At 52.4% G+C, this 26,768-nt stretch overlaps 2 protein-coding genes and 1 long non-coding RNA gene across 3 annotated transcripts in view; all 3 read left to right on the forward strand.

The window, feature by feature from the left end:
* Positions 1-708: 708 nt before the first annotated feature.
* Phgr1 (proline/histidine/glycine-rich 1) lies at positions 709-3,748 on the forward strand. The gene is made up of 3 exons (XM_013512620.1): positions 709-926; positions 1,863-1,870; positions 3,363-3,748. Exons 1-3 carry the CDS (start codon positions 785-787, stop codon positions 3,621-3,623), a joined length of 411 nt encoding a protein of 136 aa, XP_013368074.1. The 5' UTR covers positions 709-784; the 3' UTR covers positions 3,624-3,748.
* Positions 3,749-5,119: 1,371 nt separating this feature from the next.
* On the forward strand, positions 5,120-20,968 carry Disp2 (dispatched homolog 2 (Drosophila)). The gene is made up of 8 exons (XM_005381233.2): positions 5,120-5,389; positions 11,451-11,776; positions 12,095-12,124; positions 12,265-12,388; positions 12,624-12,739; positions 12,890-13,017; positions 13,320-13,417; positions 15,444-20,968. Exons 2-8 carry the CDS (start codon positions 11,466-11,468, stop codon positions 18,669-18,671), a joined length of 4,035 nt encoding a protein of 1,344 aa, XP_005381290.1. The 5' UTR covers positions 5,120-5,389; positions 11,451-11,465; the 3' UTR covers positions 18,672-20,968.
* A 1,013-nt stretch (positions 20,969-21,981) lies between these two features.
* LOC102019693 overlaps positions 21,982-26,768 on the forward strand; it is a 9,139-nt gene continuing 4,352 nt past the window's right edge. Inside the window, exons 1-2 of the long non-coding RNA XR_260364.1 lie at positions 21,982-22,251; positions 24,343-24,439. This is a non-coding gene — a long non-coding RNA (uncharacterized LOC102019693). The remainder of the gene's footprint in view (positions 22,252-24,342; positions 24,440-26,768) is intronic.

Raw genomic sequence — 26,768 nt, forward strand, 5'->3', positions numbered from 1 at the left:
AGCACCAAGAAAACAAGAGTGGCTCAGAGGTGCAGGGCACTATCTTGTCTACCTGGCAAAGGGCCAGGGCTGTTGTCGCACTGGGTGTTGCTCATGTGCTCAGCAACCCTATGAGTACCAGAGAGCCCTGATGCCAGGTTTTGGTCCTTATGTGTACTGTCTGCTTTGGGGCCATTTGGGTGTTGTCTGTCGTGACTTGCACGCCAGCCCCAAATAAGAAGTGACTGGGACTCGGCAGCTGATGAGAATGCTGGTGAAGGACAAATTGACTCAGATCACCAACTTCCACCCTCTTCTGGTCCTGGTGGGAGGTGATAACAGGCAGCTCCAACCCTGGAAGGCTTTCTATTCACCTCTGCTGCAGGGCCAAAGACATGGGTCTTCCGGATGCCGCAGAAGCCCCTTTCCATCAGCCCATCCTGCTCTGCCCTGCTCTGAGTATACTTTATCTCTCTAAGCCTCCCTCTCCCACTCCTAAGCCAGGTGTTTTTCCCAAGGACCTCTAGGGAAAGGGGTACTGTGACCTGGCACATGGCAGGCATGCAACATGAATAATGAATATGATTGAAATCGACCCCTACAGAATTGAATTAACATACTCATGAGCCTGCAGGTGAATCTGGGCATGGGGCAATTGTAAAGGATCCAGGGTCCAGGGTGACACCCAGAAGCCAGTGCAACTCTTGTGTCTGTTGTCTCCCCAAGTGGGTGAAACCCCTGCACCCATTAACACCTGTGCCGGCACCCAGAGTGCCAATTCCACACTAGGTGCCAAGCTAGAGCCATGCACCCTTTGAAGGGGCTGTGTGTATGCCTGGAAGGGGACGAGGAAGGAGACAGGCTGAGAGCACCAGAAACTAAAACTCTGTTGATTCACAGGTGTTCCTGTGTCACCTCCTGCTCCTGCCCGACAAAGATGCACCCAGGTAAGCAGCACAGCTGGGAGGCTCTGGGTGAGAGGAGGAAGAGGGCTGAAGGCACGGGGCAAACTGTCAGCCATATCCACCGTATGCCAAAGACATACGGGCCTGGCAGTAGGGCTCTGTAATATAAACGAGCCCTTACATTCCGCAGAACCTTTACAGCTTAAGACACATGTTCATACAGCCTTCATCTGCTGGATGGCCCACCTTAGGAGAAAAACAGGCAGCTGCTTCTCGCCTTGTACCTGAGGCCCAGGGAAGTCAGGGTCATGCTAAGGGTGAGGCCACTAAAGCAGCGCCAGGTCTAAAGCCCTGGCAGCCATGGTGTTGGCTACCTTCAAAGGGCATGAAAGAAACGCACCAAGAAGCTGTACTTCAGACCACACAGGTGGCTACTGCGGGAGTCCACTGGGCCCACAGGGACCTCCAGGGAAAGGCTGCGTGGCCAGGCCAAGTGGATTTCCAGCAGGAAGCAAGGCAGAGTGGAGCTGGAGAAATTATAAGTGCCAAGAGGCAGGAGTGGGACCAGAAGGTTGTGAGCAAGGAGCCAACAAGAGGCTCTGAGGGGCTGAGGAAAGACTGGGCTGAGACACGGGGGACACGAGGGAATCAAGGGAGAGACTGGGTGGCAGACGAAGGACTGGGGATTGCTGCAGTGGAGTGCGGTCAGACGGCAGACAGCTGCCAGGGCTCAGACAAACACCCAGGCCTCGGGCCAGGCCCCACACCACAGGGAGCACTGTGCCAGCTCTTGAGCACACAGGATGCAGCACTGAATTTCGTATTGACTTTCAATATGAATCTGCTGTTGGGTGACAAATGAAGGAATGGCTGTCAAGGCAAGTGACCAGCTCTGAAGAGCCTTGTTATGGGTGGGGATGTGGACACAGAACTGCTGCGACCAAATGACCAAAGCTACTTCTTCTTTCTCTCCCACAGGTCATAAGGTGAGACAGTTCCCCCAGCCCTCTCCCCTTCTTCCTCCCAAATGCCATGTTCTCCAAACCTCCCACCTCCTTCCTAGACGCCCCTCCCCCACCGTTCCCTCAAAAGAAAAGTCAAGAGCAGGATTAGGCAGCAGCCTTGTGAGGTGGGGCATCAAGGCAGTCATCCAGCCCCTGCCCGCCGCAGCCCTCTCCTTGGCTTCTCTCCTCTGTTTTCCCATCTGTCTCTCTCCTTCCTTCACTTCCCCTCCCTGCTCCAGCAGCCCGTCCTCTCTCCTGCTGCTTCCCCACCTGTTCTGTTCCTCTGCTTTCCTGGCGGCTACCCCCACAGCCTTGCTGGATGGCTGGCTTGCTCCCAAGTCCTAACCATACTGCCGGGCCCCTAGGACAGCTCCCACCATGGAAGGGCGCCCTCCTCCCCATCAGCTACCACACCCCACTGGCTCTGGGCCTCCCCACAAATAGAGGCATAAGAGAGGCCGAAAGTGGCTGGATGGGGCAGGGACTGGTCTGTCATGGATCAAGCCTGAGATCCATGTCTTCCCCACTTGCACCAAGCCCTAATGGAGACCTAGGACACAAAGCACAGTGGGAAGCTATCCTGGGCCCAGGATACTCCAGGGTGTCTCCCTTTCCCTGGGCCTGTGGCAAGAGATAAGAAACTCCCTTGCTTTTGGAGCTTTAGGACTGGTTCTAGCCAAGACAGGTTAAGTGTATATTTCCTAGGCCTCTTCTCACTGAGGGGTAAAACTTGGACTTTATTTTCTGTTCTTCCTGATTCCTTGGGTCTGGCACCTGCTGGAGGGAAGAACAGGCTCACAACACACCCATCATCATATATATATAACCAAGCATGTGTATGAGTACACAGCAAGTGTTTACAGGCATCCACCCATGTGCAGGTACTCAAACACAGCCATTTGTATATAAATGCACACACATCATGTATGTACAAATGCACCTAGTAACATCACAGGGAACACGCCCTCTTTGCTTTCTACCTCCTACCCATGGTCTCCTCCAGACTGGCCTAGCATTGCCCCTGGCCCTGGCCCTCAAGGAGCTCCTTTCCCAGCCTCATTCCTTTTCCTAAGTTCACTGAGCCTGCAGTTCTAGCATGGCAAAGCTTCTAATCACTCTGCAAGAGTTCCTGGATGAGAAAAGGGAACAAATAATTCTGCTTCTTAATTACAGATAAACTGGGGTCCAGAGACGAAAAGTCCTGGCTTAGCTCAAGGAATTGGACACATAAATCGAGATTCCTCCCCTTCTGTCTGCTCAGTGCTCAAGTGGCTTCATCAGGGCAAAAGGCCCAGAGCCAACAGCAGTCCCTTGCTACCCCTTCCCCTGCATTTGCTACCCCAGCCCTTCACTACAACCCCGCACTGGTGCCCAAGACTCCTAAGTCTTCTGCGGTGGTGGGGTGAAGAGGAGTTGGTTGCAGGTGAAATTGGCATTGACTTCAGACTGATATTGCTCATTTTGCTTTCCACAGGGGCACTGCCATGGTGGTCCACCTTCACCTCACCCTCCTGGTCATGGGCACCCTCCTGGTCATGGGCACCCCCATGGTCATGGGCACCCTCCAGGTCATGGGCACCCCCCTGGTCATGGGCACCCTCCAGGTCATGGGCACCCCCCTGGTCATGGTCCAGGACACTGTCCTGGACCAATGCACCCGCCAGGACCTGGTGGACCACACCATGGCCATGGCCATGGCCATGGCCCAGGGCACCCCCATGGTCCACATCATTGAGGAATAAGAAGAAAACAAGACACTAGAAAAGCCTGAGCGGGCTGCCCTGCTAACTTGCCATGGAACCTGAACCAACATCTTCTCTTCCTAATAAACAGCTTCCTGGAAGCTGTGTTCTATTCTAAGAGTCTGTCTTCTTTCGCACTCAACTCAGGGACCCATTTACCTCTGAGTTCCTCTGCTATGAAAATAAAGCATCCAGCCTGGCATTCTCAGAAACTTGGCTCGGTGGTACCCAAAGCGTGTGACTAGATAAGGCCACCCTCCTCATTTCTGCCTCTCCCATCAAAAGGCCCCAAATGAAGTCCAGTCACCTCTTCCCCATCCTATGCACCCTCAGATCTGGTAGCCCTTCTGAGGTTCCAGCTTGCACACTTCATTCTGCACATCCAAAGATGTCAGTGGCTCCCTACCACTTACAGGGATTTCTCAACCATCCCCTGAAAATATACTGATGTTTCCATCCTCCTTAATTTAGGTTACAGCGCTCCGTCTTCTGCTTTAGGCTAGGAATACCTTCTCTTTACCACCTCCCCATTTTCAAAGCCTCGACACCTCCAGGCCTGAAGGCTATCAGGAAGAGTGGTCTTTCCTCTCTGTCCACTGTGCCTTCTCTGCCACAAGCTGCACCCAAGATAGTATCAATCGCCCTCAAAAGCCTCATCTCACCCTGCCCAGATGGCACCAATTTACGGACTATTTCTTTATCTCTCCAAACCAAACTGTAAGCTACTCAGGGCACTTCTTTACCTCTGGGTTTCCCGACCTCGTCCCTATGAGCTATGCCTTGCACTGAAGGGATATCTACAGTCCAAACCTTCTTAGTGCTGACTCCCTAGTCCTGTTTTCAGCCAAGGCACCTCCATGCCTGCGCAGCCACACCCTGAACAGCCTGCAGTCTGCGCGTCCAAACCCCACATCCGGGACACTCCACTCCCAGCTCCCAGGCTTCTCACAAGGCTGATATTTATTCCAGCTCCGGGCAGCCCTCTGGACAGGCCGGTCTGTGGCCCGTCTCTCCCGAAGCGCTGTGCTGTCCTCGCCCTCACAGCTGTTCCCTGAAGGCAGAGCCAGCAGGTGTCCTGCAGTGCGCGGCGCGCAGGTCCCTCCCAGGCTTGCGTGGGAGCGGTGGCTCGGGGACAAGGGCTGGGCCTCCCCCGCCCCGCGTCCTCCTCTCCCTCCCGCCTCCTGTTATTGCGCACTTCAATAACCCAGCGGCGGCTCCACCGCGGAGCGGCGCAGACCCAGGACAAACGCACAAAAAGAAAAGACCCATTTTGAACAGATACCCAACACCCCTGGGGAGGAGAGGAGGGCGCTAAGAGGAGCTAAGAGAACTGCGGAAGCCAGAGCGCCCAGCGTCACCTGCCCTGCGCGCCCCACACCCTCAGCCATACTGACAGAGAGCCGCCGGCCCAGTGCGGCGGCGCCGCGGGAAGCTTCTGGCCCCGCCCACCACGGCCTCGCGGTCATTGGCTGGACTTCCCAACGGCCCCGCCCAGCGACAGGCCGCTGGCGATGACGCATGCGCATAAGCCCGTCGCCGCCACTGCTTCAGCACCAGAGCTCGGACAGCGGCGCCGCCCACGGGTATGGACGGTGGTAGTAGCCGCAGCTGCTGCAGCAATCCGTCTTCTGGCCCACGTCCGCAAGGAGAGCTGCGGCCCAAGAGTGATCTTTTAGGCCTAAACGGCAGCTCCCCAGGCAGGTAGGGAGGACCTCACCGCAGAGCCGGTTCGAAGATCTTCTCAGGACCCCTGCTCCAGGTATCCTCAATGATCGCCATCTGTCATCCCATTCATCCCCACCCCTTCCCAGACCCCTTTCCCTGGAGGGGTGGTGGGGATGGTCAGGAAGCCCTCATCCTGCCAGGGTAATTTTCTTGCTCCCTGTCACCCCCTAGTTTTAACTCCCCCCACCCCGTCGCCCTCGCCGCTTGGAGACCTGCCCCACCCCCTATTCCTACCTTTCCTCTAGGACTGCGGTTTCCCCCTTCCCTGGCCTCACGAGCCTCTCCCTGTAGCCCTGCCTCTGCGTCTTCGCAGAAGGCCCCAGACCGCAGCGACGTCAGTCTGGGCCACCATGTCAGTGTGCAAGGGGGTGCGCATGGACCATAGACCAAGGCGGATGTCCGGGGAGGCAGTCATTCAGCAGCTATATCAGGACTGTCTTTGTCCATCACCATCGTTGCTTGCCTTCCCATCACCATCGTTTGCTTGTCTGCTCTGCATGGTCCCGGTTGTGCACGTATTGGTTTGAGTCCGACTGGCAGCCACTGGCATTCACTGGAGCAGCTATCACCGGAAGGCTGTGAGGCTCAGCAGAGGTCTGGATGACCCCTGAAAGAGCCTCAGGCTGGTAAAACAGACAGGAAAAACACCTTCCTCCTGAGGGCCCATCTCCAGATCCGGGTGCCTGTCCCCTTCCTTCCACCATATGTGTGACGAACAGCCCAGCCAGGTAGCAAGATGGCGCAATTTCTGTGCCCTGTCTGGCTCTGCTGCCTCCCGAATCTCTCCCCTGACACTGTCTCTCTGTTCTGCCTGAGCTGAAAGAAAATACATTCTTTAAGGCAAAAAAGCAGAGATGGACACATTATTTCTAGATCTTCCCAGTTAAAATGTATATTTTGTACCTCGGAGGGAAGAGAAAGACCCACAAGTACAAATGTTTTCTTCCATCTATTGTTAATACACCAGTCTGGAAGGCACAGAATCTTCTTATTCAAGAGGATGTAACACAAGATGGGTATGTTCTCCACACCAGGTGCCTAACAGAAACTACAGCTTAACTAAAAGACAGGGCACAGTAGGGGCCTGGAGTTAGGGACATCTGCAGAAGGAGCTGGGGAGTCATTTTCTGTCTGGCGTATCTTGCCAAGCATCAGCCCTGTCTGGTCTACTCATTCCCCCTGGGCATGGGAACCACTTGTTCTGTTCTAGCAGTTTCCTGGGAACTCTGGCCTCTCTCCGTCCTTCCATCCAAAGATCATGGATATTATGCAGGCTTAGCAACTACATAATCAGTTCAATTCAAGGAATACAGATATGCTCCTGCTGAGTTAAGTACCACTCTGGGAATATATATCCAGTGAATAAAATGAGAGGTGAGATGAGATGAGATGAGATGAGATAGTGAGAGAGAGACAGAGAGAGAGAGATAGAGAGAGAGAGAAGGGGAGGGGGGAGAGAGATGGAAAAAGACAGAGGGGGAGAGAGAGAGGGAGGGAGAGGGAGAGAGAGAAACAGAGAGAAAGAGAGAGAGAGAAAGACAGAGGGAGGAGAGAGAAAGAGAGAGAGAATCTCTTTTCTGTTTTCTTATATGGGGGATCAAACCCAGGGCCCCCACATATAAAGTACATGCCCTCTACCACAGAGATACATCTCCAGCTTATGCCCACCCCAAGTGTACTTTCTTGTTTGAGTTGCCAAGGATGGCCTCAAACTCCTGGGCTCACACAATACTCTTGCCTCAGTCTCCCCAGGAGCTGGAGTTACAGGCACACACCACTGTACCTAGCCACTCCATCATCTTGTACAAGTGTACTGACTACAGAGAAACTTGAAACAGTTAATCCTTTTTTTCAGTATTGAACCATAGGACCATTCCCCGCCCCTCTTTAAAGACAGAGTCTCACTAAGCCACTACACCCTGTCTTTAAAAAGGGGGGTGGGGTGGGCCTATGGTTCAATACTGAAAAAAGGATTAACCATTTCAAGTTTCTCTGTAATGAGAGTTGCCCCAGGCTGGGGTCAAACATCAAATCATTTTGCCGCAGTGTCCCAGAGTGCTGGGATTATTGACATGTGCTACCACACCCAGATAAAACAGTTAATTCTGTATTTTTAAAATTACCTATTTTTATAATAGTATGAGCTGTTCCCCATCTGTCCTGGCCACTCTGTGGGATCATACGGATGTCCAGATGACTGGGATTTATGGACGTGGGGGGCAGGGTTACTAGACATATGCACTTCTGGGACTCCCAAGTTTGGGCTCTGTGTCTGTGACCCCGTCAGCCAGGCCCTGGTTACAGGGATGTTGGCCTCCTGTGAGCCCAGGGTCACCACTTTCCATCGTCCTCCTTGCCTGCCTGCCTCCGTCACTTACAGGCCAGTGGGCATCCCTGGAAGTCACTCATCCTCGAAGGGTCATAAAACTGAGAGGGCGAGAACAAAACCCTGCTGGGCAACCAAGGACTGACAAGCTTATCTCTTAACCGGATCTCCTAAGAGCAGAGGGCAGCATAGGCCTGGCCCGAAAAACATTTTTATTCTGGAAAGAGTGGAGATTGCTCTTTCCATTGGGAGAATTGAGACAAAGACCCAGCTTTACAGCAGTCAGGATGCGGGGGGAGGGGGCTGTCATGAAATTCTGCCACTCTGGTAAAGGCAGGAAAGACAAGATGGGAAGAAGCTGGTCCTGGATCCCTGGAGAGGAACAGAAGGGGCTAAAGGTCAGAAGTGAAGCCAGGCAGACCGGACAGAAGCAAACCAATGGGTGAAGCCACATCCTTTTATTTATTTATTTTGTTTGTTTTCTGAGAGAGGGTCTCGCTATATAGCACAGGTTGGCCTCAAACTTGTGGTCATCCTCCTGCCTCAGCCTTCCAAGTGCTGGGATTACAGGTATCCATCACCATGCCTGGCTCATCAAATCCCTTTGGAACCAACTAAGACTGGGCAGAAGTATAGGAGGGTAGCAGGGAGGGGCTCCCACTTTCCTCGGGCACCCCTGGTGTGTTGGTCTCCCCTGATGCCACTGACACCTCAAGTGGGGGCCTGGATCTTAGGATAAGCCGAGTGTCCAGTGCTCTAAGAACTCATAATGGAATGGCTGCAGTGGACCTCTCGCCTCCACCCTGCTGCCCCTGAAGACCATGGTTGATGGATCTTTGTCATGCCTTCAGGACCCACCCAGACTGAGCAAAGTCTAAGCACATGACAACTGCTCAAAATAAAATAAAATAAAAGTAGATGTCCTCACTTCTACATACAACCAGGCCATTCACCCAGCTTCTCTTGGCCCAAAGAGATTGGCCTTCAGGGGCATTTCAGCTGTCAGAACACTGGTTGCTTAAGTCATTAGCTTTATGGAGTCATCTGAGGTCTTGCTTTAGAACAAATTTGGTCTAATACTTAATTTTCTAAATGTTCAGTTAGTAAAAACAATTTCAATCATGAGCTCAAATTTCAATGCAGCTTTTAGATGACAGAAGTATTTATAACTATATATACAGTGAGATTCTCAAGGTATAAGTTCTGAATTGGAGCTATTACCTGAGGGGCCCAAAGAGGACAAACTGTAAGTACAAACACACGTTTTAAAGCACATGCTCCCTGTAGTAGTGAGTGTGAATAAGAGCAGGAAAGCAAATGTGTCTCCCAGATGCCAAGCTCTTTGCCAGGCACTTCACATATTTTACATCACTCACTGTATGTATCAAAACTGAGGTGAGTCTGGCATGGTGCACATGCCTGTAATCCCCGCTATTGGGGAAGCTGAGGCAGGAGTATCACAAGTTCAAGGTCAGCCTGGGCAACTTAGCAAGATCCTGGCTCACTAGTAAAAGAATATAGAGTGTTGAGGATATAACATTGCCTGGGTTCAATCCTCTGGAGAGAGAGAGAGAGACAGAGAGACAGAGAGAAGGAGAGACATAGACAAAGATGGAGAGATGGAGATACAGGAGAAAGAGACAGAGAGGGAATAAACAACAAACAAAAACTGTGAGAGGTGGGCTAGGCACACACCTATCAACTCAGCACTCAAGAGGCTAAGGCTATGTAGTGAGACCCTGTCTCAAAATCCATCAACAAAAAAACAAAAAAACAAAAAACAAAAAACTTATGAGTGGTACACTTTGTCATCATATCTACAATAGACAAGGATCCCACTGATCCAATATTGTTAGACTTTCCTGAAGCCTAAAAGGTGACAGAGCGAAAAGGTGATGGAGCTAGGAGCCCCCTTGACTGCTCCCCAATTTTACCCTCAACATTAGGGTCACTCTCCCAGACACCTGGCCCAGCTGGCCATCCTCTGGAAGGAGACACCAAGTCTACCTGTCTTTTCCGGGTCCTCTGCTTGGTCTGAGGGCAAAACTCAGCCTGCATGGATAATGCCGGCCTGCCTCTGTGACCAGGCCTCTGCTGGCCCATGGCCCTCAGCGGTACACCAAGTAGGACAGAAGCCAAGGCTGGCTGCACATTGACCTTGCTCTCCCACAGGGCCTGGGCCAGTTCTGGAGGGCTGCGAAGGCATGGAAGACAGGGCTGTGCCAGGTGCCCAGCCTCAGCAGTCTGTACTTGGTCATCTTTTCCTGCCCACGGAGTGGGACTGGACCCAAGAGCAGGGCTAGGTCTGTGCAGGGTACTGCTCTGAGGAATAATTCTGGGAGAGGAATCTATTACTGACTCGTGCCTGTGCATACCCGTGAAACAAAGCTGCTCCACACATGGCCCATGACAGGGGTTTTCTTTCTCAATAAACCAACATCTCAGACCAACCGCATCTCCCAACTACAGCAAGTACTGCAGGGCAAGCACTGGGTCTGTTCATCCCAGCGATCTTAGACTCTTAGCATCAGCCTAGCACTGTGTGCACTCAATCAGCAGACTTCTCCTGGCTGCCTTCTGTGTGCGAGGCACCATTTGAGTCACTGGGAATACAGAGATGAGCAACACACCAGGCCCCTGCTTTCCTAGCCCTCCCATTCCACACAAGAGACACAGTGCTTTACTATCCAGTTCCAAAAAATGCTATGAAGGATTTAGCAGGGTAATAGAATAAACAGCTGGTGAGTGATTCCAGAAAAAGTAGTCAGCAAAGGAAGACTTCTCTGAGAAGTAAAAGCTAAATAGAAATCAGAGTTTTAAACACACACACACACACACACACACACACACACACACACACACCCCAGGCATTTATCTGGGGGAAGATCAACCAAGCAGAGGGAAGAGAACAACCAAGGGCTCTAAGATGGGAACAGGGCAGCAGGTGTTTAACAATGTCTGTCAAGAGAACAAACAGGCCATGCATAGTGGTGCACACCTATAATCCCAACACTCTGGGAGGCTGAGGCAGGAAGATGACAAATTTGAGCCCAGCCTGAGCAGTTTAGCAGCTTAGTGAGACCTTGTCTTAAAATAAAATATAAAAAGGACTGGAGATATAGCTCAGTGCAAAGGCCCTGGTTTCAATCCCCAGTACTGCAAAAACAAAACAAAACAAACAGCGAAAAAAGAAAGACAAAAAAAGAAGCAGCCAACTATAGAAGAAAAAACACAGAAAATAAGAAGAAAAAACACAGAAAATAAGAAAAAAATAAGAAGTACGAAGTTCAAGGTCCAGATCTTTTTCTTTTTTTTTTTTTTTTTTTGTGTGTGTGTGGTGCTGGGGATCAAACCCTGGACCGTATACATGCAAGGCAAGAGCTCTACCACTGAGCCACATCCTCAGCCCAAAGTCCAGGTCTTTACCTCTCACTCAACCTATTTCTAAATTTATAAATCAAGGAACTACTTCCCTGGGGATTTTTATAAGGAGTGCATGAGACCATGTGTGTAAAAGCCTGCTCACTGTCAAGCACAGTGTCCGGCATGTGGCAGCCACTAACTGGGCACATGGATGGATGAGTGGATAAGAGAATGAACCCCAAGAGAGAGGGCGGAGAATCAGATCCAAGCCTTCCCCACCTCACCTCTCCCCCAGGACTTGTAATTACGTTACCCTGGGGCCTGTCTCCTTGTCCCCGCCTACTGGATGATTCCAGGATGAGACCCACCCCCACCCCTACCTGTCTTCCTGCTACCTCTCTCCTAGCCCCAGACCAAGGCCATGGCCCCTGAGGCGAGCCCAGAGAGAAGCTGCTCCCTCCACAGCTGCCCCCTGGAGGATCCTTCCGGCTCTTCAGGACCTGCACAGACATCCACCCTCCAGGCTCTGGACCCATCGGGGCCTTTAGGCCCGGGTCATTTTGCTTATCCTAGAGCACCTCAAGAATATCAAGAAGGTAGCTCGTTACTAGGGACTGGAGACCAGGCAGCTTTGTGCTCCCATGGCTCCAATCGCAGCCCTTCCCCAGCCTCCTCCCAGCGTGATGGAGTCTGGAAGCCACCTTCTGTGCAGCGTCATGTGGTCAGCGTCAGGTAAGGGGGTCCTGTATCCTGCCGGCTGCCCCTGGAAGGCAGAATGGGGCTTAAAAGTGGGCAGAGCCCCGGGGTTTTGAACTCCTTTCTTAGGAGGCAGCATGGATGGCCCCTGCCTCTTCTGGAGGAAGCAGCCTTCTAGGGTAAGAAAGTGTTGGAATTCGAGAGTGGGAAAGTTTTAAAAGGACTGATACCGTCTTCTTCTATGTTCTTACCCCGTACCCCTCACCCACACTGCTCCCACCTCTACACACACAAACACACACACACACCACAAGAGGACTCTGGAAAATGGATGTCTTTTCTTCTCTTCCACAGGCAGGAACGGGCCTTTCGGATGCCAAAGAGGTAGGCCAGGGCCTCGCCTGGACTCCTAGGCTAGCCGCTCTGTGTATTCTCTGATCTACCCCCTCTTGGTGGACCCCAAGCTCCCCAGCCCCCTATAGCACACCTGACACCAACTCACAAGCTCCCTCCATCTTTCCCAGCTACTCCCAGCTGATTGCTGAGTGGCCAGGGGCCGTGCTGCTGGTGTGTCTGGCTGTCATCCTCCTCTGCACTCTGGCTGGACTGCTGGGTAGTCAGCTGCCTGACTTCTCCAATCCTTTACTGGTGAGAGGCCGAGGGGAGGAGGGGGTCCCCAGGCCTGGCCACTGCAACTCAGTCAAGTCAGGGGCAGAGTTGGCCCAGCTGGGGGTATGGTAGCAGTAGTGAGCGCCTGACCTTCAGAGGTGGTCTAGAGGTCACAGCCACAGTCCAGGCAGGGAACAAAGGGGCAGACCTCGGAAGGGCCCCAGTAGGGCCCTCCTCCTGTGCCTACCTGCTCTTCTCTGCCTCCTCCACACAGGGCTTTGAGCCTCGGGACACAGACATCGGGCGGAAGCTGGAGGTCTGGAAAGCACTGCAGGCCCTTACAGGCCCCAAGAAGCTGCTTTCCCTATCTCCAGACCTTGAGCCAAACAGGTAACGGGTTCCCATCTTTCTACTGAGGGTGGAAAAGGGAGAAAGAACAAGGTTTCTGGGGGACCATCGAGAGATCTCCCCAAGGCAGGTCAGAGGGGCCTGCGGGACTCATCCTAAGGGTACATGGCACTGATACCCTCTCTATCTCAGCTCAAACTCCTACGGCACTCTGAGCCCTGCAGCCTGGGGCAGGGCCCAGGAGAGCCTAGTCCGGGCACGCAGGATGGTGGAGCCCATGGAAGACAAAGGACAGGACAGCTTCTTCTGCGGCGCCCCTGGTAAGCTGCAGCCCAACCGGCGCTGCCCTCAGCAGTGGTCCCCACCCTACACAGTAGGATGCGCAGACAGAAAGGGAAGGCAGCCAGCCAGCCACATTCAAGCAAAAGGGGCTGGGTCACAGCTGGGGGATGAAACAGGGCTTGGTGCTCTAGCCAGGCAAAGTCAAGCTGGGAGGGCGTGGGACACAGTCAGGACCATGTTCCTGGGAATCTGACTCTCAGAGATCCCGGGTAAGCATCATCAGTTTGGTGGGCCCAGGACTTGGGGCCTAAGGGCTGAGTTCTAAGGGGGTGTATTGCAGAGAAGAACTACGCAAAGCTGGTGTTCGTGTCCACCTCGGGGGGCAGCCTGTGGAACCTGCATGCCATCCATTCCATGTGCCGGATGGAACAGGAGCAGGTGAGCCAGCTGGGGAGGTGCTGGAGGACTGAGGAGAACAAGGACACCTGGGAAATACAGTCCCAAGCCACACAGCCAGTTAGTGGCAATAAGGACTTCCAGGGTAGACCAGGGAAGAGCATTCCCTGCATAGAAAAGTGTTCCAGTCCTGCTGGGAGGCTCTAGGTTTGGGTAGAAGAGTCAGCTGTTTTTAGAAAAGTCAGGCTACAAAAAAGTCCAGTCTTAGCCTAAGGATTTTCAAAAGGTCCTGGGAGCTGGATGTGGTGGTACATGCCAGTAATTCCACCCACTCTGGAGTTTGAGACAGAGGATTGCAAGTCTAAGGCCAGCCTGAGAAATTTAGCAAGACCTTGTCTCAATAAAAATAAAAAAATAAATAGAGAAGGCTGGGGATGTAGCTCAGTGCTAGAGTACTTGCCTAGAATTTGTGACAACCTGGATTCAATCCCTAGTACCAGGAGTTTATAAAATAAAGGTCCTGAAAAAAAAGGACCCCAAAAGGTAGTGAGGAGGCCCTTGCTCAGGGAGCTAAAATTGAGCTTCAAGGGTCAGCCTGAAGCAACCCAAGCAGTGTCAATTCAATTATGCTAACTGGAAAATCGTCTCCAGTGACATCTATAAAAAGGGTTACTGTTAGAAAACTGTGTGAAAAACACTCCATAGCCGAACCCTCCCACATACACAGCAGGATATCTGAATATATGCTCTAGATCCTGTAATCCCAGCACTCTCACACAGGAGGATCAAAATTTGACCCCAGCCTGAGTAACTTCAGACTTAGAACCTTTCTCAAAATAAAAAACAAAACGGGCTGGGCATGTAGCTCAGTGCAAAGGCCCTGGATTCAACTCTCAGTGCCAAAAAGAAGATAAAGGTGTTCTGGAGAACCAGGTGTGGTGATGCACACCTGTAATCCCAGCAATGGGGAAGCTGAGGCAAATAATGAATTCAAGGCCAAGTCCAGCCTGGACCACATAGCAAGGCCTTATTTTGAAAGGGAAAAAAATGTACAGGAGTCAGAAGCCTGAATTCAAGACCAGCTCTAAGGTTTCTCTGCTACATGACTTCTTAACCTCTCAGTGCCTTAGTATTTAGATATGATTGTTTTGTTTTTGTGGTGCCGGAGATTAAACTCAAGGCCCCATACGGCTAAGCATCCACTCTACCACTGCGCTATACTTCCAGCCCCCATATATGGTAAACAGGGATAATAACAGTACCTCTTTCATAGGAACGTTATGACAATCAAGCAAGGTGGAATTTTAGAAAGCACAGCATATACTGACTGGCGATTGTGATCGTTCAATAAACATTACCATTGCTGTCGCTATGCTCTCAAGCCCAAGTCACACAGCAGTTGATGGCAGAGCAGGCCCTCTGACTCCCAGGCCCTACATCAGCAGCTGTGATATCAACAGCAGGATGGGAAAGGAGAGGACTCATTAAGTCTGAAAAAGAAACAGCCTAGGGAGCTGGGGATTTAGCTCAGCGGCAAAGCGCCTGCCTGGCAAGCGCAAGGTCATGAGTTCAGTTCCCCGGTACTGGAGAAAAACCAAAAAGAAAAAAAAAAAAAAAGAAACAGCCCAGGGAGAGGGATAGGTGGCTGAGGTTCTGCAGGGACCCCGATCCTGATGTGTTCTGGCCTCTTACTTTTCCCATTGCTTGCTTCCAGCTCCCTGGCCTGTCAGCTCTATTCCCACTCGCACTTCTATCTCAGACAGTACACAGTTGGGGTGCATGATGTCTAGGGGCCTAGGGCAGAGCCTCGCAGGCTGAGGCCTTGGGCAGCATTTCTGAGGCTCCTTTTTGGCTGAGCCAGGATGTAGCTGCTAGCACCCGGACTGGGAGCCATGGGCATGCTGAGACCAGCCAGTTCTGCTGGGCCGTCAGGGTGCTGCTTAGGCCCTGCCCCGCAGCCCGAAAGGAGGTGTGCAGGCCCAGCACAGGGCTAGAAGCCTAGGACAGGGCTGGACATACCTAGGCCTCTGGACTGCCCACAAGTTCTCTCCTGCCATGTGCCCTACAGATCCGTTCCCATCCCCGCTTTGGGGCTCTGTGCCAGCGTACAGCAACCAACGAGTGCTGCCCCAGCTGGTCCCTGGGCAACTACCTGGCTGTGCTCTCCAATCGCTCCTCCTGCCTGGACACCACCCCAGGGGACGCAGCCCGCGTGCTGGCCCTGCTTCGGTCTTGCGCCCCCTACTACCACCGCGGAGTCCTGGAGCCCTCATGTCTGGGACCTGGGCAGGACAAGCCCCCACACTGTGCCCAAGTTCCCACCAAGTGCTCCCGGAGCAGCGCTGTCTACCAGCTCCTGCATTTTATGCTAGACAGGGACTTTCTGAGCCCCCAGACAGCTGACTACCAGGTGCCCTCCCTCAAGTTCAGCCTGCTCTTCCTGCCCACCCTGAAGGGGGCCTCCATGATGGACATCTACCTGGATGGCCTGGCTGAGCCCCGGCTGGTGTCCGACAACTACACGTCCATCAGTGGCATGGACCTAGGCATCAAGCAGGAGCTGCTGAAGCACTACCTGGCCCTGGACACGATGTACCCGCTGCTGGCACTGGCTGCCATCTTCTTCAGCATCACGCTCTACCTGCGTTCGCTCTTCATCACCGTCATGGTGTTGGTGGGCGTGCTGGGCTCTCTCCTGGTGGCCTTCTTTCTCTACCACGTGGCCTTCCGCGTGGCCTACTTTCCCTTCGTTAACCTGGCAGCCGTGGTCTTGCTCAGCAGCGTCTGCGTCAACCACACCCTCATCTTCTTCGACTTGTGGCGCCTCAGCAAGAGCCAGGTGCCCTCAGGGGGACTGGCACAGCGCGTAGCCCGCACCATGCACCACTTCGGCTACCTGGTGCTGGTATCTGGCCTCACCACCGGCGCCGCCTTCTACGGCAGCTACCTGAGCCGCCTGCCCACGGTGCGCTGCTTCGCGCTTTTCATGGGCACGGCCGTGCTGGTGCACATGGCGATCACACTGGCCTGGTTGCCCGCCTCGGCCGTGCTGCAGGAGCGCTACTTGGCGCGGGGCTGCGTGCCCAGGGCGCAGGGCCCGCGCGGCGGCAGCGACCCCTGGCGGCTGCTGCTGGCGGTGCACCGGCGGCTGCGTGGCTTCCGCAGGGCCGCCGCCATCCTCTCGCGCTTGCTGTTCCAGCGCCTGCTGCCTTGTGGCGTCATCAAGTTCCGCTACATCTGGATCTGCTGGTTCGCGGCGCTGGCAGCAGGGGGCGCCTACATCGGTGGCGTCAGCCCACGCCTGCAGCTGCCCATCCTGCTGCCGGCCGGCGGGCAGGTCTTCCGGCCCAGTCACCCGTTCGAGCGCTTCGACGCCGAGTACCGCCAGCAGTTCCTGTTCGAGCAGCTGCCTGCGGACGAGGGCGGCCACTTGCCAGTGGTCCTGGTGTGGGGGGTGCTGCCGGTGGACACAAGCGACCCTCTGGACCCCCGCAGCAACAGCTCCCTGGTGAGCGACCCCGACTTCATGCCCAGCAGCCCCGAAGCGCAGCAGTGGCTGCTGTCCCTGTGTCACGGAGCCCGCAATCAGAGCTTCTTCGGCTCGCAGCCGCACGGCTGGCCCACGCTGTGCTTCGTGGAGGCCCTGCAGCAGTGGATGGAGAGGCCGGCCTGTGCCGACCTCTGCTGCGGTCAGTCCGATTTCCCCTGGGCCCCAGAACTTTTCCTGCACTGCCTCAAGATGATGGCCCTGGAGCAAGGCCCCGACAGCAGCCGTGACCTGGGACTCCGCTTCAATGCGCACGGCAACCTGGCTGCGCTGGTCCTGCAGTTCCAGACCAACTTCCCTTACAGTCCTGACTATGGCCAAGTCCACCACTTCTACACCGAGGTCAGCCGCTGGCTGGCAGCCGAGCTGGGCAGGGCACCTCCAGGCCTTCGCCGAGGGTGGTTCACCAGCCGTCTGGAGCTATACAGCCTGCAGCACAGCTTGAGCACCGAGCCTGCTGTGGTGCTAGGCCTGGCTCTGGCTCTGGCCTTTGCCACTCTGCTGCTGGGCACCTGGAACGTCCCCCTCAGCCTGTTCTCCGTGGCTGCTGTGGCAGGCACCGTGCTGCTCACCGTGGGACTCCTTGTTCTGCTTGAGTGGCAGCTCAACACTGCCGAGGCCCTCTTTCTCTCTGCGTCCGTGGGCCTCTCCGTGGACTTCACTGTCAACTACTGCATCTCCTACCACCTGTGCCCACACCCAGACCGCCTGAGCCGTGTGGCCTTCTCCTTGCGCCAGACCAGCCGCGCCACAGCAATGGGGACGGCAGCCCTGTTTGCATCTGGTGTGCTCATGCTCCCTGCAACGGTGCTGCTCTATCGAAAGCTGGGCATCATTCTCATGATGGTCAAGTTCGTCAGCTGTGGCTTTGCCAGCTTCTTCTTCCAGTCTCTGTGCTGTTTCTTTGGACCAGAGAAGAACTGTGGACAGATCCTCTGGCCCTGTGCCCACCTGCCATGGGACGCTGGAACCGAGGACCCTGATGAGGAGAAGGCACGATCGGGGCCAGTGGCTCCCGGTACCTGCTCAGAGCATTATGAGCTTCAGCCCCTGGCACGGCATCGGAGCCCCAGCTTTGACACCAGCACAGCCACCAGCAAGCTGTCCCACCGGCCCTCAGTCCTCTCAGAGGATCTGCAGCTGCATGACGGTAACTGCTGTGCTCGGCCTCCCATTGCCCCTGCGTCCCCAAGGGATCTGCTCCTGGATCACCAGGCAGTCTTCAGCCAGTGCCCAGCCCTGCAGACCTCCTCCCCCTATAAGCAGGCCTGCCCCAGCCCCAAAACCTGGGTCAGCCAGAACTCCCAAGGACAGGATGCCAAGCCCCTGCAGGCCTTACCTGAAGTTCCGGCCCATTCGCCCAAGCCCAAGGCTGAAGAGCTTCCTGATGGCCTGTCCTCCTCAGCCAGCACCCTGGAAGGACTCAGCGTCTCCGATGACACCTGCCTAAGCACCTCTGAGCCCAGCGCACGTGTACCAGATTCCATGGGCGCCTCCCCAGATCTGGAAGACATCGGGAAGCCAGCTCCTGAGCTGGGCCAGCTGAACGGGAAACGTGACACCCTGTGGCTGGCACTGAAGGAAACCGTGTATGACCCAACACTGCCCAACTCCCACCAGAGCACCTCCTCCTGGAAGGGCCGTGGGGGCCCAGATGGCAGCCCTGTGGTACTGCCCAACAGCCAGCCAGATCTCCCAGATGTTTGGCTCCGCAGGCCCAGCACCCACACCTCAGGCTACAGTAGCTGAGGGAGGCCAGACCTGGATGCAGAACCCTGTCGGCGATGAGAAGGCAGGGGCAGCACCGGCTGGAGCCTGAAGGTATTTCCCTAAACCAACATGGAGAAGCCTCATCCTCCAACTGTGAATTTAAAACCCTGCCAGAAGTTCCAGCCTTGATCTGTCTGCTACTTACCCCTACATCTGGAGGACTGAGCAGGGGAGAGCCTTTGGAAGGAATACCAGGGCTCCTCCGCCCCAACAGTGCCAACAAGGACCCTCCTCCGGAAAGGGGAGAGGCTAGATGTGCAGCCCCAGCCATTAGGGAGGCTGACCTGACCCCCACACACCTGGCAAGAAGTTCAGTGACTGTAAGGTACTCTGTCCTGGGATCCCGCCAGGGTACCTCACTGACCAGAAGCGCCCTCGCAACCTGCGCAGCATCCTAGATCCCATCCCTTTCAAGGACTTCATCAGGATGAGTCTTGGTGTTCAGGGAGGCTCTCTGGGTCAGAATTCAGCTAGAGCCTCTGTCCTGAACGGCCCTGTTCTGCTCACACTCACTGGTCTGACCAGCAGTTTTTCAAGGCCAGCTAGCAGAGATGGCAGCAGGGAGTAAGGCAGAAGAAGCAGCATGGTCAGCCTCACAGCATCGACAAGTGCAAGATCCCTCTTTGGAAGCAGACTCCTGGGCTCTCTGTTGATGAACGGTAGTCATCCTCTCCATCCGTGCACCTGTTGGTCTCCTTGAACGCTCACTACTTCACTACAGGGTGGCCTGCAGTTGGTCAGGTTCTTTTACCCCCAAATGCAGGTAAAGACATTGAGACTAAGACTGACTGATTTATCCAAAGTCATGTTGCCTGTCAAAGGCAGAGCAGTTCCCTGGTCCATTCTACCGCCAACATTCCAAGTTCTCCTCCTGGCTACCGGCTTCAGGAACACTGGGCCCTGGCTGGCTTGATCCCTCGCTTCTTGCACCCTCCCCCAACCCGCCTTCTCGGATGTCTCTTTGTAAATCCTGCCTCCCCTTTGCACCTCTCTCTGTCTCTAGAGAGTGTTGTACTCTGAGCCAACCCTAGAGTTCCTTCCTGTCTCCTCTGTGTTCTCCTCTGGAATCCTCGGAGACACCTCCCCATCATGGGGCAGCAGGGCTGGTGTGACTCTCCAGCTCCAGGGGCTATGCCTCTCCTCTGGTCCCAGGGTGCGGATTGGTCTGAGAGTGGAGAGGTTGAGCAGAATCCAGTTGAGGCAGGAGCTCGGATCTGCCCTTTGGGAGAGTGATTCTAAAGCTGCTCCCAAGATCAGGGCCCCAGTTTCTTAAGGATGGATGTCTCCGGGAGATACTGAGCAAAGTGAAACTTGGCTGTCCTTCCCTGACAGAGTCTGTCCTGAGGTTTCACCCATGCAGGAGCTCCTGACGCTAGGTAGCATTGAAAAATACCATATAGTCTTACAAGGAAAATAAGTGTAGAAGGAGACTCAGACACCCACCCTCATGAGCTCACCCTCTGGCGAGGAAAACAGGTTAGGTGCACAGGCAGGCATCGGATGGGTCACTTTGCTATTGCTGCAGCTAGTACCCAGGAAGAGGTAACGAAAGGCTTCCTGAAGCAGGAATGACTGAGCGAGGCAAAGGAAGACCCAGTATCTCAGACTAAAAGGGACCATCAGCATCATCAGCTCCAGAGGTGTCCACATGTTATAGCCTAAGGACTCTCCCTTCAAAGCCCCTTGTGTGCAAGCCCAACGTGTACAGCAGATAAGCGGCAGCTACTCTGATGGGTGCAGGGTGGGAGACAGAGCCAGCCCAGCCTCCCTTTCTGCTGCAGCTCTCTCCATGGGCCCTGCAGAACCGCAGGCTCTGGAAGCCCGGGGAATGTAGGCAGAAAACTACTGATCCAGGCCATTTTGCAGGTCATCAGAGAAGGAAAGGGATTTTTCCAGGGCCAGACAGTCTGGGGCAAAGCCGGAGGTATATCAGAGGGTGTTTTTGTTCTATTCTGTTGTGTTGCTATGTTCTTAAGACCTACCTCCCACCCCAGATAGTCTAGGAAAAGTGGAGCAGGACCCAAATGAGACAGACTTAAGAATTATGGAAGAGAGAGACATCAGTGCAGTTGCCCCTCAGCGTCCACCCAAATCCGAGGATGCCCAAGTCCCTTGTGTACAATGGTGTATTCGCATATATCCTATGCATATCCTCTCATATACTTTAAATTGTGTCTAGATTACTTATAATATGTAATATGATATATATGCTGTGTAAATTGTTGTTATACTGTACTGTGTTTAGGGAATTATGACAAAAAGTCCATATGTGTTCAGTTCTGATGTGATTTATTTTTCTGCTAATAATTTTGGTCTGTCATTGGTTCAGTCCACAGATGCAGAATCCATGATTGATATGGAGTGTTGATCATATAAGATGGCTTCTTGCAAGATAAGGAAATCAAGATAATTAACTCCTGGCCAGGCAGGGGCACACACCTGTAGTCCCAGCTACTCTGGAGGCTCTGGCAGGAGGATCACTTATGCCTAGAGGTTGGGGCCATCATAAACAACGTGATGAGACTTTGTTTAAAAAACAAAACAAAGCAACAAAATAAAGCAAATTTAAAAAAAAAAAAAAAAAAAACTCCTGACAAGCCAGGTGTGGTGGCATACACCTGTAATCCCAGCACTCAGGAGGCTGAGGCAGGAGGATAGCCACAATTTCGAGGCCAGCTTGGGCTACATGGTGAGTTCAAAGCCAGCCTGAACTGAGCTACACAGCAAGAGTCTGTCTCAGGGAGAAAAAAATCCCGATACCAGGAAAGCAAGGGAGTGACTAGGACCTAATTTGGACCTGTCCCCCTGAGAGTTTCAGTGTCCCTCTCCCTCTCCCATGCTGGGGATTGAACACCCCTTTTAAAATTTATTTTTATTTTTACAACAGGGTCCCACTAAGTTGCCCAGGCTAGCCTGGGATTTGCAGTCTTCCTGCCTCAGCCTCCCAGAGGTAGGGGTTATAGGCATGCACCACTATACCCAGCTGGGTCTCTTTCTTTATGTCCAAGAGGCATTCAGGCTTTCTGGCCTGCAGTTGCTCTTCAAAGTCCTGGCTTCTCTGTGACATGGACTGTGTCCCTCTTTTATCACAGTCAGGCTGGAGAGCCCTGATCTTATCAGATAATAAGCCTTGGGGAGGATAAAGTGACCCATTTTTCCTTTTTTTTGTGGGGGGGGCGTTGGTTTGGTTGGTTTTTTTGAGACAGGGTCTCACTACGTAGTTCAGGCTGGTCTTGAATTCACTGTGTAGCCCAGGTTGGCCTTGGACTCACAGTGATCCTCCTGCCTCAGCCGCCTGAGTGCTGGAATTACAAGTGCGAACCACCATGCCTGGCTAAGTGACCATCTTCTTAAGCCTGAGTAGTTCTGCCTTGGGCTGGGGGTGTAGGTACTTTGTACTTAGGATGTACAAGGTCCTGGAGTTCACCACCAGCATCAGAAAAGAACAGAGAAGGCAAGAAAAAAAAAGTGAAGAATCCTGCCTTGACTCGAAAGAGGATACAGTCTCTGCTGAGCAGCTCACGTAGGCTCTTACACTCCATGTGTGGAGGACCATGAGGTACACGAAGCCTAAAGAATCTGCTCCCTCTTGTGTGTCTTACAAAGGCAGCTGTTGCTGTCTGGGACTGGGGCTTCAGCACTGCCTGAACACCACTCCTGAAGTTTTAGAGTGAGGCAGGTCGGGGGTGAATGGGCACCGGGAGTCTGGGCACACTTGAAGGCCCTCCTCAGGGACTTCTAGGTCCCAGTCTTGCAAGTCATTGCCACATAACCCAACAGATGAGCCACAGCAGCTGATGTGTTGACTGGATTTATTCTTTAAGTTACTAGCCTCAGAGGGCAGGAAGAACCCTGCAGTTGCCCAAAGTGATCTCTTCTGAGTTGGGTGTGTAGCCAGTGGCGTGCTTGCCTGGTATGCCCCAAAGCCTTGGCTTTGATCACCAGTGTTGACACAAACACATATCACCTCACACCTAGAATAGCCAAACCAACAGCAGGCAACACACATTAGCAAGTAATCCAGCCCGCCTTTCTAACCCTGACTTTTGGATATAGGACTTAAAACATTTCTAATTTAAGCATATTTATTTTCTTCGTTGTTATTTGGGTGGTTACTCTGAGTATGTGGCCCTGGACTTAGGTAGCTTACATGGAACAAGGTGTGTGAAAACCACTCAAAGCATCGTGCAAAATTCAAGAAATAGTTTCTTTCCACTGAGATACTTGAAAATAGGGCTACATCTACACTCATTCAGGCCATTACTCCTGTGTGCCACAGGTCCTTGACATGGGTCTACCACTGAGTTATAACCACAGCCGGAAGAAAGGCTTCCCCGACTGGGAATTGAGCTTGGGCCACAGCAGTGAGAGTGCTGAATTATAAGCACTACACCACCAAGGAACATCTTTAGATTTTTATCTTTATCTTTATATCTTTAGATATAACTTGGTATATAGCCAGGTACATGTCTGGATCTCTCCAGAGCTTGTAATCCTACCAGTTGGGAAGCCAAGAAAGGATTTGGAGTTGGAGACTGGCATGCATTACATAGCAAGAGCCCATCTCAAAAACAATAAAAGAACTCAGGGACTTGGTTCCTTTGGGAAAACCCATCCGTCCCTGCATGTATGTGGTGCTTTGATGTTGGACAATGATTGATTGGACTGGCAGAATCTTAGACTTTACTGATGTATGGCATATCTCACACCATGGTATCAGGCCATATCCCAGCTTGAGCTGATACTGAAAGAGACATTTCACAAGAGATGTACAAGGCAGACTTCTCCCCTCCCTCTCCAACTCCTCCATTCTTCCCCCAGTGCAGGAGAGGACAAAGAGACAGCTGAGGGCTCAGGAAAGAGGATACCAGTTGGGGGTTTACCAAGTGGTGAAGTGCTTGCTTACCATGCATAAAGCCTAGGGTTGTCCCCAGCACAAAAAAGAGGACGGGGAGATGCGGTTTCCAACCTCACCTCCAGAGAGGATCGTCGTTGTTTCTTCCAAGTCAGCCTCACTTTGTCCTGTAACAACACAGCCGAGCAGCCAGTAGCACTGCAGCACCCACGCCATGAGCGCCAATCTGATTCTCCTGACAACACGGAAACCAGGCATTCAGTACCCTGCCCGCGTTCCTCCTTCCCACAGGGACGCCTGGAACTCAAAGTGTACAGGTGTTGATGCCTAGGGAAAGAAACCAACGCAGTTCGTGGGAAAATGGGAAATAGAAAAAAACCACTATGCTATGTAAACGTGTGCCTGTGAGGAAGAGCTGGAAAGACTCTGCTAGAACTCCTCTTATAATCATCAGTGTGATGTCCCAAAAAGAGGGAAAAAACCTGTACTTTCCCAAATTCAGACATCAAATCTTCAGTGCTGACAAAATCACAGCATTGAGCAGATGGGTGTAGATTTGTTTGTTTTAAATGCAGATTTGAACCCATGACCACTAACTTCCCTGGACTTTCAGCTCTGCCTAATTAGTTTCCATTCCTTCCTGTGGTGTTGGGAGTTGAAGCCAGGGCCTCAGTCATGCTTGGCAAGTGTTCAAGTGTTTGACCACTGAGCAACTTCTCCAGTCCCACTTTCCATGCTAATTACGGCCTTCCATCCTTTGTTGTGACCGTTTGCTGTTTTCTCCACCTTCCTCAGACACCTGCTGCCTTCCATCTGCCTGCACGGCACCTGCTTCCAGCGCACAGAACAACCTCATTCTTCACAAAGAAAACCCCAGCCCTCGGGCAGAAAGGTATCAAATCCCTGATTCGCGATTTACCCACCCCTCACTGCTTCTCTTCCCACTCGTCTTACAACAAAGGCAACAGCCAGTGGGTTTACACACTGCATCAGAGGCCTTTAGACTGGAGCCCCTCTCCCTCCAAGAACTTTCTCCAAGACAGAGACAGACGCAGATCTTTCTAAGGGAATCACTTTCCAGAGCCGGCTCCCACCTATGTGCCCACCTCACGTTGGTGAGCCTGACAGGAGCCTCAGGCCTGCGGGTTCCCTTCCCGGCCTGTCCTTTCCCAGTTCTCAGTCCTGCTCCGAAAACTTGCGCTGTACTCAAAAGATAAACCTGGCTAGTTGAGAACCCTCTGCCTCAAGAAGTCCTTGAGAGAGCAAAGCCTGTAAGAGCTTCTAGAAGTTCCTACACCTTCTCCTTTTAAGAATTCCATTTCAAACCAAGTGTGGTGGCCCACACGTATAAATCTCAGCACTGCAGGCTGACGCAGGAGAATTGTAAATTCAAGGCCAGCCTGGGCTACTGAGCAAGTTCAAGGCTGGGTTACTGTATAGTGACACCCTGTCTCAAAACAAAGCAGAAAATTCAGCTTCAGGCCTGGGATGTAGCTCAGTGGGGGAGCACATTGCTCACATACAGAAATTTCAGCTGGGCATGGTGGCGCACGTTTGTAATCCCAGCACTTGGGAGGCTGAGGCAGGTGGGTCACTGTGAGTTAAGACTCCAGCCTGGGCTACATAGTAAGGCCCTTTTGGAAGAAAGGAAGAAAGAAAGAAAAGAAAGAAACAAAGAAAGAAAGAGAAGAAAGCTTCAGTTTCATGGTGATACAGGGCATATGATATAGGGATAATACATGGACCTCCAAATAATATAAGGGAAATATTATAATTCCCAACCTGCTAGATTTCTGCAATGCTGACTTCATGTTTTCTAAAATCAAAGAATGAATTCTAGGAGCACTGGAAGTTAAGTAAGAGTAGGAAGAATTTATTGAAAGAAAGAAAGTTTCTGTCTACGAGGAACAGAAGGGGTCTGGAAAGTGGGTGGCCCAACAACCCCACATCTCAAGGGTGTTTTACTGAGCAAAGCCACAAGGTGAGGAAGTTCAAAGTGGGACAAACTATAGTCAACTAGTAAGATCACAAGTATAGTCTCTTAGGTAATATTGATTAAATGGGATCAAATGGGGAAGCAAGTCACATAGCAAGTGCATGGGATGGATGGGACTTTCCTGGAAGGAAAGGGTTAAGGGTTAAGGACATTTGGTCCTCCTCCCCAAGGTGATTGATGCCTATTTAGAATAGGCCAGGAGCAGTGGTACACACAACCTATAATCCCAGCACTGGAGAGGCTGAGGCAGGAGGATCACTGCATGTTTGAGATCAGCCTGGGCTATATAGTGAGTTCAAGGCCAGCCTGAACTACATGACAAGACTTTGTCTAAATATATACATAGATATATCTATATAGATATAGATATAGATCTTACTGCTATTCATTCCCAGGGGAAGTACATGGATGTAGTCCTTCCTTTTTTTGTTAAAGCCTGACCTTCAGTGAACGTGCCTCCAGTCACAGCTGTCTCCTGTGCTAAGGACCCAGTCCTGCCTAACTGCTTGTAATATTTATAACTAACTTAGCTGTCTACAATAATGGGGCTAGGGACATAGCTCAGAGGTAAACATATGCTGTAAACCATTCCTCTACAGAAGCATGTGCAAGGCCTTGGGTTCAATCTTCAATACAGGAAGAAAAAAAAAAAAAAGAAAAGAAAAGAAAAAAAAAATATATATATATCAGGATCAAGTGTGAGACCCTGGTTCTAATCCAGAGTACACTAAAAAAAAAGAAAAAGAAAAATTCAATTTCAAAAGTGAGCCAGGTGTGGTGGCACACGCCTGTAATCCCAGCACTCAGAAGGCTGAGGCAGGAAGATCTTTGCGAGTTCGAGACCAGCCTGAGCTACAAAGTGAGCTCAAGGCCAGCCTGAACTGCATAGCGAGACCCTGTCTCAAAAGATTAAAAAAAAAGAATCAAGAGTGAGAAAGTTGACAGAGGATGCATATTAGTCACCTCTATTTGAGTTAGCATAAAATATTAGCCCTCCTTGATAGAAAGTAAGTCTGGCAGACTGTGGTGGTGACACCTGTAATCCCAGCTACTTGGGAGGTTGAGGCAGGAGGATTGCAAGTTTGAGGATCGCTGGGGCAACTTAGCAAGTCCCTGCCTTAAAAAAAAAATTTAAATGAGACTAGAGATGTAGCTAAATGATGGAGCACTTGTGTAGTATTGTGAGGCCTGAGGTTTAATCCCCAGCACAGGAGGATAGAAAGAG

The sequence above is a fragment of the Chinchilla lanigera genome, unplaced genomic scaffold (genome assembly GCF_000276665.1).
Source record: "Chinchilla lanigera isolate Chin_1 unplaced genomic scaffold, ChiLan1.0 scaffold00015, whole genome shotgun sequence".
NCBI classification, from domain to species: domain Eukaryota; kingdom Metazoa; phylum Chordata; class Mammalia; order Rodentia; family Chinchillidae; genus Chinchilla; species Chinchilla lanigera.